This window comes from Rhopilema esculentum, chromosome 7, assembly GCF_057945365.1.
Source record: "Rhopilema esculentum isolate cy_ngs chromosome 7, ASM5794536v1, whole genome shotgun sequence".
NCBI lineage: Eukaryota > Metazoa > Cnidaria > Scyphozoa > Rhizostomeae > Rhizostomatidae > Rhopilema > Rhopilema esculentum.
In genome coordinates, this window is record NC_142821.1 from 2467316 (window position 1) to 2480764 (window position 13449).

Below are 13449 nucleotides of genomic sequence, written 5' to 3' on the forward strand. Positions count from 1 at the left end.
AAGGGTGCACAAAATTCTTCTTACAGTAAACTTAACCTTATATCTTAACCCTTGGCTAAAGTGACTAAAGATAAAAAATTATGCTTGAAATACTTTATTTTTATTGTCTGCGTACAAAATGTACAGAATGCTATCAAAAACCTTTTTTAGTCTGGTCAGATTTTTAATTTATCTTTCGTATGCAATAGTGCCACAATTTGTATTTGTTTATTTGTTCCACAAAGTCCTTGATTTTATAACTTGCTTTCAACAAAATTTGATATTTGTATCCCCACAGCGCTGCTACTTTCTTTGAGAGAGGAACAAATAGAATCGGTGGTACCTACCTGAAAGCACGTTATGTCCAGTATGAAGATTCCACGTTTACGAGAAAAAAGCTAAGAAGCCCAGGCAAGATACATTTAGGTTTGCTAGGCCCAGTTATCAAGGCAGAAGTCGGCGACATAATCAGTGTTGTGTTCAGAAATAAGGTACGTCTTAACGGAGCGATAAGCATTTATTAATTTAATAAAGTCTTATGTAAGGCAGGGACCACGCACCAATCTGGGAGTCGATGGGCTGAAATGGGTGTGCCCATTTACGACCCTCCTAAAAAACACTCGCTTATTTCTACTCAACTTCTATAAACAGTCTGGTTCAAAAAAGATATCAATAACTGTAAAAATAGACAAAATTAGCAATAAAACACTAAGCTAACAAAATTAGGAAATACACCATATCATTGAACAAGATAAAACACTTAGAAAATGAAAAAAGGGTTTCCAGTCAAGAAAAACTGCAACTACATAGGGAGTAAACTATCCAAAGTTGCGTCAGGGTAAAACTTCCAAAAACTTTTCTAGCCTATTATTTCGTAAAGGTAGGGGGGGACAATAGCCCCTGCTAGCCCAATGGCTGAAGGGAGAATGGAGGATCTAGAAGAGCAAAGTTTACTCTGGAAAGACATGTGGCAAGAAAAACGTGAATTTTCTATTCTACCTTCCTGCCTTTTTGGAAATTCAACTGGCCAACTAGCGATTTTGTTGACCAACAGAAGATTTACCGACAAACGCATTGATAATTTTCGATTATGTCGCACCCCCCCCCCCCCAGCCCCCTCTCCCCTTACACCTATCTTTCAGATAAGTTTATCACACCTAGGAGGCACGAAGATTCATGATGTTTATTATTTCAAGCAGAACCAATTCTAGCACCTCTTCTTTCAAATAGATGAAAAGTTTGGCTGCAGATTTTACTGAATGCTTTAAGGTCAGGGGAGACTTGGCCTCTCCAAAAAACCTAAGCAGCATAAGAAAAAATACTTTTATTTTATCAAATATGGCTGTTGTTATACTGTATATCAGGGCTGCCCTCCCCTCCCCTTCCAAACAAAAAGTTGTATCTCGGTCTTTGCATAAACGAATCTTCGAGGCCCATTTCCTTATCCCCGTTTACAAGGCTCCTGAGTAGCGCTTAAGGTATCGCAACCATAATCTTGTAAAGTATTTTAGGAGGGAATTGCAGCGATATTTATCATCAGTAATAATTTGATCTGAGTCCGTGTCCACAACTTTCGTGTCCACAACTTTCGAAACCATTCAAAAGCCAATGCCATAGCGGTGTTTCATTTGTGCTCTACAAAGCTTTATTCCTGTTTATATATATACCTTCAAAGCATTGGAAATATTCTTTGCGCAAAATTAAAAATTTTAACCTTTTTTTAACAGTTAGTTGAAAATCTTCTTATGTTGAGTTCATGATATTGAAAGTTAAAACATCAAACGTAAAATGAAACATTATCACTGGATACATTTAATACAAAATATTAAAAAATAATATCAATGATCCGGAAATTAAATTTCATGTTTATGAAGGAGCGTATTGAATTAGCCTTTCCATATATAAACAGATGAAATTTCTGTTATCTTTGACTTCTCATTGTTTCTGTCTCTCCCTAATAGGCGAGTCGTGCTTACTCGATCCACCCACGTGGAGTATGGTACGATAAGGCGAACGAAGGCTATGGCTACAAGGACAAAACAACGACAAAAAAGGACGATGTTGTTTATCCTGGCGCTCAGTACACATACCAATGGTTTGTGGACGAGAGTGTTGGGCCCACTGCTAAGGATCCTCCCTGTGTTGCAAGACTCTATACATCGAATGTTGATCCTGTCAAAGACATGTATTCAGGTATTTGATATTACACATCAGTATCAAATTTTATAGATATTCAACATTATCAACAGAAATAGATGCTATACATAAATATACAAACTTTATAGACATTATACAAAATCATACAATATTAGTGATATAATTTATTATTATGCAATGTTGGTGATATTACACAATCTTTTATAATATTAGTGAAAGAATACGTTATCAGATAACATTAGTTATTTTATTTCTTATTACACAATATTAGAGTTATAAAACATTTTTCAACAATATTAACGATTTTTTACAGTGTATCATTTTTTACATTTTTTAACTATATAACATCGTTCTTGCTAATTTTTCTACAATTTTTCATATTATCTCTCATATTTGCATTAAATTTTAAAAATTTTGCTTTCAGAGTAGCAAATTTTGGTTAGTTCTGTCTTCTTGACAATTACCATTCAATAGCAGGCTAGTTTTCAGATTTTGGATAATTTTTTGCCAAAATTTTCGCTTATTAGTTTGATATTATTATTCGGTTATTATTCTACCGTTCCTGAAGTCAAACACCAGAGTTCATTTCTCGTATAGGTTTGATGGGACCGTTGGTGATTTGCAAGAAAGGATCAATAGAACCAGATGGTATGCCAAAAGGCTACGATGCTGAGAAATTTCTTCTAATGGCGGTGATGGACGAAAACAAATCATGGTACTTAGATGACAACATGAAGAAGTATTGCACCTCGGATTCTTGTGGTGGGGTCAGCAAAGGTACTCATCCAATAACATTCTACAAAAGCTCATTTTATTATTATGTATTTTGCTTATTTTCAACTTTCTTAATCGATTGATTAATTTTTCATATACACACTTTTCCTTAGAAACAAATTTATAAAAAACACAAACCTCAAAATTGGTCAAAAGTTAAGAGCAAATTAATAACAAGCTGAGGCTGAGCTACTGTAAAATGTAGTTTTTAACAATATCTCTTATAAAAAACGGGTAGTCTTTTGCAATCTAAGGGTTCTTTTCTTTGAAGTTTTAAACTTGTCGCTATCTCACTCACTTTGGTGGCAAACGAGGCCTAAAAACCACCTTAGAGCGCAATAGCCAACAATTGTACTGCTTGCACCTTAAAAAATATAAAAAAAGAACAATCCAACCTCAGACTTTCTATAAGATTAAGAACAGCCAGCCAGAACTTCAGTTTAATTTAATTTGATTTAATGGTTCTTATAAAAATAAGTGTAAAAGATTTCCAGGCCGAGATAGGCTAATATCGTGACAACAAATTGAGGAAGAATTAACGGTATAGCTAAGACTAAATTGATGTAGCATTTCAGGAGTAAGAAGTGAACCAAAGAAATTTTATAATTTCTATTATGTACAGCAGAACTTGGATTGTTAATGCTAACAACGATACAAAATTCGGTATGAAACAGAAAGACCATAAAACAATAAGACTGCAATGTAGACTTTTCTTTTATCACTACTCTCTGTTTTTGATTGACAATGATTTTTGATAAAGTTTGAACAGCTATTAACCATTACTTAAAGTTTGAACAGCAATCATTCCTCTAGACTTGCAGACCAAATATAACGTCCTATTAATCTTTCGGTGACAACTTAAGCAGAAACAGTTTGGGATACAAAGGAGAGAGACGGGACGTACAAAGTTTGTCAGTTTGTCATAGAAATCAATTGTTAGATTTTTATTGAATTCGGATTTTATATCGAACCATTTTATATTGAATTACAAAATTCTATGTTAAATTTTGACCACAAAATCCTAAATGCCACCATAAAATACTTCTGAATATGCAAAATCAGTTCAATGTGTCAAAATTCAGATGATATATGGCCAATGAACGATTTCCAGCTTGCTAACGGATATCTAATATTTTGGTTCTGTTCATAAAGTCATGGACAGAGACTCAAGAAGAGAGGTTTGATGGGGGACAGAATCTGTGTTCATGTGGCCATACCTCAGCCATTTTGTAATACCTTTTACTGACTTTGCAGATTTAGAGGTATTTCATGATGCTCTTTCAGGTTATGGGATGCCTATACATAAATTCATAAGGTATAGACTTCCCCCTAGCTTATGGTGAATCTTAAGAATTGTGAGGAATATTAACTGCATCAAATATAATTTATTCCAGAGGATGAAGATTTTATGGAAAGCAATAAGATGCATCAGATTAATGGAAAAATGTATGGGAATCTACAGGGGCTGAAATTTTGCAAAAACAGCAAGATTTTATGGCATGTGTTTGTTGTTGGGACTGAGACAGATATCCATGCTGTTTATTTTCATGGAAATGAGTTTGAAATTGAAGGAAATCACAAGGACTCGTTGACACTTTTTCCTGGTATGTAACATTTTATCAATCTTACATTTGTTTTATTACTTTCTGTTAATTGAATTTATTAGATAGCCAAGCCAAGGTATTACACCTTAATTTTCGATGCATTTGATACATACTATCTCTTTCCGTTTACCCCGATGCCAAAGTTTGTTATAAGGACCTGCTGCTTTAGATCTAGCGATACAAGAATTAGGCAAGTCTAAAAACCTTGAATTGAAGTATTCACCTTTGTGTCTCCTGCTTCACCTCTAGATGCAAGCCCATTTGGGACGGTCAGCCATTCAGCCACTTTGAGTGGGAATGGCCGATTTTTATTGTGCACCTAGATAATAAATCTGATATTTCAGGTATTATATTCATTAATTACCATGCAAATGCTTCATGATTCAAGAAAGCTAATATGAAATACCGTAGCCAGTGGCGCAATGAAGGAAGCTGGGGCTCATGGGAAAACTGAGACAAGACAGGAGCTTAATTACGGCCTGCATGGTTACGTATCCAAGAATACGTATGCAAAATCGGTTATATTTGATTTACATTATATTTAGCGGCCGTAAATAAGTTGGTCATTTAAATTAGTTGGTTTTGATTAGCTTGAGTATAGCTAGAGATTGTACCAACTATAAATAGCTAATGAAAAAAGAGAGTTTAGAGCATGTCAAACACCATGTCAAGGTACCAACTTTTAGAACTTTTGAAAACAAGGTCAATCTGAGCGAAGTCCAAGAATCATAGATATCTTAGGGCACCATTTGATCGGGGGCCCTTAGTTATCGAACTAAGGTCCTCTAAACTGTGTTACGCTATTGACCGCATTTCTTACAAAAAATATCTGAAAGCGAGAATAGGTATAGTATTGTCCGAAGAGCTAACCATTCTAGGCAAATCTCGTGAAGATTTTGCTGGATATTCTTTTTGATAGAAAAATTTCTGAAATTCTTTTCTTTTCGTGGAATTGCCCCCTAGTAAGTTTTGTTAACCCCGGACGAAACTTCTTACCATTGCAATTGGGAATTGGGCCCTGCATAATGTCTCTAGGCTGTGGTAGATATGAAAAGTTCACGTCAATTACGTTGATACGTCATGTAAGACAGGGTTTCACAAGCTTGAATGTTTGGGCCTCTCGCGCACGGATTTAATTTGAATCAAGAAGTCAGAAGGCATAAGAGCTAATTGCAAGATTTAGAAAGTCTTGTCATCGTAGGCGAGTATCTTGCGTGTATAAGGTTCAGTGTAAAGATCCTCGATTGCCTTGCTGGAATGATTAGCACGATGACGGCTTGAAGCTTCCTTTTATGCTGATGATTCGCGTTTTCTAGTGTGAATGTGCATTAAGATTTTCAATGACGTTGAAAGAAAATTCTTCGACGACACTGTGAATCCTCTTTAACTCCCAGCCTTGTTCACTTCTATCCTGCTTTTTTGGTGATGATTTCTACGAATTTTCAAGGTGCGTCAGCTAGCTTTTCTATGATGACTGACAACATTGGAAAATGGGCACTGGTTTGCAAAGTAAATGACCACTACATGGCTGGCATGAAAGCGTTCTATGATGTTCTTCCCTGTGGGAAGTTTGAAAATTCACTGCCCAAAGCAGCTGCCATACGGAAATATTACATAGGTGCTATGGAAATCGAGTGGGACTATGCAGAGAATGGGCAGAATCTTATCAAAGGAGGGAGACTGGATGATGATGAAAAGTAAGAATGTCCTTTGCGTATAATGCAAATTATGTAGATTCCACCAAAGACGAGTTGATAGCTACTTTTTGAAATAAAATTGATCTTTGTCACAATGCGCTCCGCATAAAAGCGAATCAATGCTAAATAACTGTGAGATTTACACAGACTTCTAGGCGGTTGGTTTCCAGAAATCGATTCTCCTCCTCGGAGAAATAAATAAACAAATGCATTTTCATTTTCTCAGCTTATCGTCATTGTTGTGTATATGATTGCTTATGACTTTTCTATTCCTCTCTTTCAGCTAAAACTCAAGGTGACAATTTTTCGCTAAATTTTTCCACACTCTACTAGTTTCTTGTTGCATCTTTTGGAGGAAAATTCCAGAGCCCAAGCTTTCGATACTACAGCCATCAAGTTATTGTGTTAAGATTTTTAATTCTCACACCACTTTTTACCATTCAATCGCCTCCGACTCTCTTGGTTTTTCTAGAAATCGTTTGGCCTCTTCAATCTTTCTAAATGTTTCTTTGTTAAATCTAGTGCCGCAGTCTTTACAAAGAAAGGTCCAAACAGAATTGGCAGAGTTTACAAGAAAGCAGTCTACCGTGAATTCACTGACGCTAACTTCACTCGACTTAAAGAAAGAACGGGAAAGGATGTGCATTTAGGCACTTTAGGCCCAATCATAAGGGCAGAAGAAGGGGACGAAATTATTGTTGTTTTCAAGAACATGGCTAGTAGAGACTACTCAATACAAGCTCACGGTGTCTTTTACGAGTAAGTGTCTAATGACTGATTGCCCTGTATACCGGGGCGAAATATTATTATTCACTAAAGTTAATGTATTTTGAAATTCTATTACATTACTCATTCAAAGATTCACAGAATCCGGCGGACAACAGATTCTGCGTATCTTCCCTCTTACTCATTCATAAGTATCTAATGACAGGTTACATAAAAAAGGTGTGTCAAAACCTTGATAAGAAGACCTATTTGCTTGCATTAATTCAAATGTTGGTTGCTCGTTGTTAGCAAAGGCTCTATCCTCATTCAGTGTCGTTCAGATTATTTCTCGGTTACACAACAGTTACTGCATTTCCGATGAAGCAAGGCCTTTGGTTTTGTTTGAAATTTCTTCATATTTCTTTCATCTGATATTTTTGTCTCTCCTAAGTAAAAACAACGAAGGTTCCGTCTACATGGACCAATCTCGCACACAGAAATCCCGTGCAGTAAAACCTGGATCACAACACACATACCGTTGGTTTGTTTCAAAATCCTCAGCTCCAGGCCCCAACGATGGCCCTTGTATCACGTGGTCATATTTTTCGGGTGTTGATATAATCAAGGATACCAATACGGGCCTAGTTGGGCCACTCATTACTTGCAAAAAGGTGAGGTAGCAGATTTTTTTATTTGAGCAAAATCCACATTGAAGTGGAAATTCATAAGAGGTTCGAATTTACTTTCTCTGCTCAACTTTTCTTCTCAAGTTTTTTTCCTGAAAATACTGACTACAAAGTTTCTTATAGTTCTAAGGCCAATAATAAGAGTTTTGTAGCTGCTAAGAAGCTTCAGAATTGAGTTTTTTGTATAATTGTTTGGTACAAAACAATGTTTGCTGGGTTTTGTAAGAGTCCTACTGAAAAGGTTACGAGAAGTGTTACATTGAGTTTTTGCCGTTCATTCCAAAGTTCAATAAACACAAAACAATAGATATTACTAATTTCATATCCAGATGATTAGATAATGAAACATGTAAATGGCTTTGAAAAAAGCAAACATTTAGTAAACTAAAGCTTTTCGTCTGACATTCTTCAGAGTTTGAAACGTCAGAACATGGATCGAAAACTCTACAGTCATGTGCTCGTGTCATGTGCTCGTGTTTCTGATTGGCCTATTTCGATCCACAACTGGGTATATATATTTCTTAGCGTAGAGTTTTCGATCTATGTTCTGACGTTTTAAACTCTGATTCTTGTATCTTGGTATCTAGGTTCTTGTTTGGTAAAGTGCACTCCACTGAAGTAATGTCTTGTCATCTAATAATGTAGCAATAAGTGGGAAAGAGCTCACACAAAAATAACTGCATCGCTGATAGTATTGAAGTTTCACGAGACCTTTCATGTGATCAGTTGATTGCTCGTCATCACAGAAACACAGTTCATGTGATCAGTTCCACCTTAACAGATATAAGCCAACCGAACCCGTTTATCGAGATAATCTGGAAGGATGTGTCTGCAATTCTTTTAAAGGCGCTGAAACTTCTTTGTTTGAGCGGCCTACCTTTTTGCAGTGTAGATCATTGACCCAAGATTCCCCGCATTTTTCATTTCATTTGCTACATAGATTTCGACATTGTATTAGATTGGTAATTTTTATTTTTTTACATTAAAGTTCACGATTACTGCATGTAGAAAAGCTTTAACACTCAGTAACAATTTTTTATCAACATATGTTTTTAATTCGGAAAGCTTTCCAAAAAGAAGTCAACTGTTCTGCTTTAGAAAAGGATAAACATGAGCCTTGAACTCTTTTTGGCTTTTCAGCAATTCCCAAAACTCATGCAAAGTTTTGTTTTTAAAAGTCTTAGGAATAAAATTTAATTCACGAAAGAGGATTAACATCTGAAACATCGCAGCATCTTTGCGATTATGTTTATATTGAATGATTAATCTTTTAAATAACCTGATAATGTTCGACTGAAAAGTATCAGACTTTTCCCACAGACCATACAGCTTTGACATGCTTTCTCCAATAGTATTTAACACTTTTGATGGATAAATTCAAGCTTTAGAAAACAAATGTTCCCACGTATGGACGATGCTCTCTTGAAACCACATCAGATTCTAGAAAGTCAGAAGCTTTAAGAATATATTCAGCCTCAAAGCAAAAAATTTATTAAGAATATCGAGGCTGGAAAAAATTTTTAGGATTCTTCTATCCACATTCCTAATATTTTTAATAATTTGCAGTATTTCTCTAAAAGGAGATGTATCTGTAGGTTGTCTTCTGCTAATAACTTTGTACATTTGATACAATGATAAAACTCTGTTTTGACTTGCGTCCATCATTTCCTTGTTTTTAATGAACATATTAATTGTTATTTTAAAGCTTAAAATTGCTTAGCTTCAATCACAAAGCAGTGAAAATCACGTGTTTTTATTGTGTTTTATTGGAAGTGTCTAGTTAGCTATGTCTTATAATAGAACAGACTGTAGATGAGCAGACTTTCAATCATTGTTGCAGGGAATACTGGGCAGAGATGGCCAAAGGACTGATGTTGACAAAGAGTTTGCGTTGATATTTTCTGTCTTTGATGAAAACGAGAGCTGGTACTTGAAAGACAACATCCTTAAGTTCGCAGGAGATCCACAGTCGATCGATACAGGCGATGAAGATTTCAAAGAAAGCAATAAAATGCATGTTATAAATGGACATTTGTTTGGAAATGGGCCAAACAATGGCAATTATTTGTCGATGCAAGTTGGTGATCGCGTTGCTTGGTACCTCATTGGCTTTGGAAACGAGGTTGATATCCACACAGTGCACTTTCATGCAAATGATTTTATACATGTAAGTAACATTGATAAAAACACATACATGTAAGACATGTGAGAAACACACTTTTTATACATATGAAGTTAATAAAAACACTTAATATCTCTTTTACTAATACGAATCAAACGTTCTCTTTTATGGAACACTAGAAGTGGATATTTTTTCTCTCAAATTCAGATCAATTATTCATCACTTTCTTCAACAGTTCGACAAATGTTTGCTTCGCGTGGAATCTGGTTTTAAAGCTCCTCAACCTGGTTTTGTTTAGAGAAGTAAAAAAGGTTTTCATCAAGGAACTACGAACGTGGTTTTCTTTTGAATACGACTTCTAATAGTGTAGAATAAACAAGGGCGATTCGAACCGGGCATTGTTGGCGGGTCTTGGAAATAGAAGATAGGAGTGGAGAAGCGGAGGAACGCCTTCTTCTCAGCTAGACGCTCCTCCGCTTCTCCGCTTGGTTTTCTGTAGCTCTGGTACCCATGGTAATTTGGCGGGTCTTGTCCTTAGTTGCTCCTCCCGCCACTGTCATGGGTTTTGATGTCTACATTTGATTGTTTGAGAACCTGACCAATCAGGCTTAGGTGTCAGTAAGTTTGAATTCGTCGCATGACCTGCCAAGCTGTCTTTTATATAAGCTTGGTTCAAGTACATGTGGAAATAAGAATTAGCGTGAACATTGCCCTCTTCATGGATAATATGCTTTATCCATTTATCAAAGTCATGGAAAAACTCAAGCTTGAAGTATCAAAAAAGAGATAAGAATTGGATTAAAATTAAACATGCTTATAACTACAAAAACGTTTTAGGCCGTATTCAACGTATCAAATTAGGCCGTAAAAACATTTTAGGCCTAATTTGATTACATGTTGTTTATCAATCAAACGAGAATCATAATTCACTACCAAATAGACGCAAACGTAATCCTAACCAAGACTTCTTCTTTCAATTGGCAAAAGTTTTTGGCTTAGGAGCTTTAAAGGTTCTTGCGATACCAGTCAGTATGGTCTGTTGCGGCACTTCCCGCAAAATATACACTTTCTGTTGAACAAGAAATATATATGTTGAAAGCTCTACAAGCTTAGTGGTCTGTCCTGGAAGCTGCAGATATTCTCAAAAGGTAGGGTGAGGTGTTTAGAATTGATCAGCTATATTTCGATTCAACAGCGAACAAACACAGAACATCGCGACAACACTTACAATGTATTTCCCGGTGTCTTCGAAACACTCGAAATGGTCCCAAAGCACAAGGGTACCTGGCTACTACATTGTCATGTTCACGACCACTTGGAAGGAGGAATGGAGACAAGATATACCGTTTATGAGAGAAAATCAGGTAATATTTGATCTATAGTAATCATCGTCATAACTTAGTCATCATAATCATCATAATCAGCATCATAATAGGAACAGGGATCATGATGAATTCAAATCTCTGAATTCCTTTTCAGTGTCTTTGTGCCGTGACAAGTTTAGCTTTTGCAAAGATCTAAAGAGCACTTGCGTTCATAAATGGGTGAAACGAAACTGTCGGAGATCATGCATGCAGTGCAATGAACGTACAGTGCGTGAAAAGCCTGAGCCTGTGCAGTGCATCGACAGGCTGGAGACATGCTCTCGATGGGCTGCCATTGGTTACTGCAAAACCAAACTCAGTTCATTCAAGAGATTTATGGAACGAGTATGCTCGAAAAGTTGCAACCCTCATTGCAAGAAACTCCTTCTTGACTGATCAGACCGATTTTGTATTGCTAGTTAGAGTTAATAGTTAAGAAAGCAAATCTGTCTAACAAAAGTCAGACCAATTTAAAAGTAAGTTTGCATTTACTTAAAGTCTTTAAGATAACGTTAAGATAATGATTCGTTTTTTATATAATCATGAGTTACTGCTATTGTGCAGGTTTGGGTATTGTTCCCTGTAGCGTTCTTGGGTATCTAGAATATTTTTAGGGTGAGAAATAGAGAAGCGTTTTTAACAGAAATCATTCGCAATGCTTTTCGACATTAGTAAATTCTTATAACTAATTGCAATGAGTTTAACCGTTACCATTTCTAAGAGGTTCAGCTGAGGAGACAAAACTTTGTTCTTATTAAAAGGGGGGGGGGGCAATATTCAATTTTTTCCGGCAAAAAAAAGTCATCTAGACTTGGGATTTACTATGAAAAAACAACCAATGGGAAGAGAGAGTGAGTAAAATAGTGTATTTTTGCCAAGTGATTCTAAGCGACCAGTGGGGTGCATCTGCAACCACCCTAGTATCATGGCTACGTCACCGACCCAATTCCCTGGGAAGTCAGCCGCTCTAGAAAGACAGGAATGAAAGACGCTGTTAGATCACAGAAACCATAAGAACGGGTATGACTGCTCAAATGACAATGGTAAGATGAAAAACCTTTTCGAGCCGCTGGACCTGCAGCGTGTCTGCATTGGGCTAGCCTCTATGTATTTTCTTGATTATAGACAAATTATATGAATGAAACTAAAATGCATGATTTGAACTCTGCTGCCGATACCAACGTGAGGAGAATACTTTTCGATCGACCTGTTTTGTCGAAACTCTTTACCTTTCTATGCGGTACGTTTGGCTTTGAGATTTCTCAAGACAGCAAGCTCCCATCCATTGTTAAAGTGATTAAAAAAGAATTAGGCCAAGAACTATAATCTGAAATTGTTACTGTTGCTTTTATTCTTAATCGGATATAGCAGGCTGATTATGCAGCTACTCCGTATAAGATTAATCACTTCACCGTGATTTCTTTGGTTACTCAAATTTTGAATACTGTTAGAAGTAGTAGTAGAGCTAGAATTCCAACTGTACCACGTGACATTGTCAATGCATGGGTACCAAGATGCTATCAACTCTTTCTTTTAACACTCTTTCTTTTAAGAACATTGTTTATAAGAGGCTCAGAAATATTTAAGAATATAACAAGAATATTTCTCAGCTTCAGCCTCTACATTCGTGTGGGGTTAATTTTTCCCCAGGCTGTGGGCACGACAAATTAGGGTGCAACTTCCAAAGCATTCACGTTTGCATCATGCCTGCTTTCTGAGTTGGTGTATTGCAGGGGGGGGGGGGGGGGGCAGTAAATTGGCCTAAGGAAGTTCCTTAAATTGGACCTGGTCAAGCCAAAAGATACAAAATACAACTATGTGCAGCTTCTTAAAACCAAAACGCTACTGTATGGGAATAACAGAGGTAACAAAATGATGAGAAATCACCCAAATTGGTTCCCCATCAAATCACAGTAATTTTGACTTGTTTTAGTTCATGACTTTGTGAACAGAGCCAAAATAACAGCCATCCGTTTGCAAACTTCAAACTTTTCGGTTCACCCAGCTTTGCAAATATTTAACTAACTTGGCAATTTAAGGTTACCATTGGTTCTCTGTTCGTTATCATTTAGGGGAAGTTTTTTGTGACACAAGCTGTCTGACAAAAAGATGTTCAAAACCTAAAGAAATTCAATATTGGGAGGAAGATACTTACAGTTGCAATATCCTCAGATGGTGAGTAATTAGAGAAAAGTCAAGGTTGACAGATAGAAACTGGAAGGTAGAAACGGGGTCATGCTTCCACATGAATTTGTCTTTTAGCTATTTATCCGTTATGTTTTTTCTATTCTAAATGAATTTCAGTTTTTTGTCCTTTTCTCATTGTCCAACAAGTTATCTTGGCACATGAGTGTTGCAAAA

At 36.4% G+C, this 13449-nt stretch overlaps 1 protein-coding gene across 1 annotated transcript; it reads left to right on the top strand.

The window, feature by feature from the left end:
• Positions 1–253: 253 nt before the first annotated feature.
• On the top strand, positions 254–12603 carry LOC135683203 (hephaestin-like protein). Its single transcript, XM_065198399.2, has 10 exons — positions 254–470; positions 1941–2172; positions 2734–2913; positions 4305–4514; positions 5962–6211; positions 6734–6970; positions 7368–7587; positions 9443–9769; positions 10920–11088; positions 11204–12603. Exons 2-10 carry the CDS (start codon positions 2163–2165, stop codon positions 11482–11484), a joined length of 1884 nt encoding a protein of 627 aa, XP_065054471.2. The 5' UTR covers positions 254–470; positions 1941–2162; the 3' UTR covers positions 11485–12603.
• The last annotated feature ends 846 nt before the right edge of the window (positions 12604–13449 follow it).

Excerpts from the sequence above, each read along its gene's own strand:
- LOC135683203 (XM_065198399.2), top strand. Across the intron at positions 6,212-6,733 it reads AGACTGGATGATGATGAAAA|TGCCGCAGTCTTTACAAAGA; the intron begins GTAAGAATGTCC and ends TGTTAAATCTAG. Across the intron at positions 7,588-9,442 it reads CACTCATTACTTGCAAAAAG|GGAATACTGGGCAGAGATGG; the intron begins GTGAGGTAGCAG and ends TCATTGTTGCAG.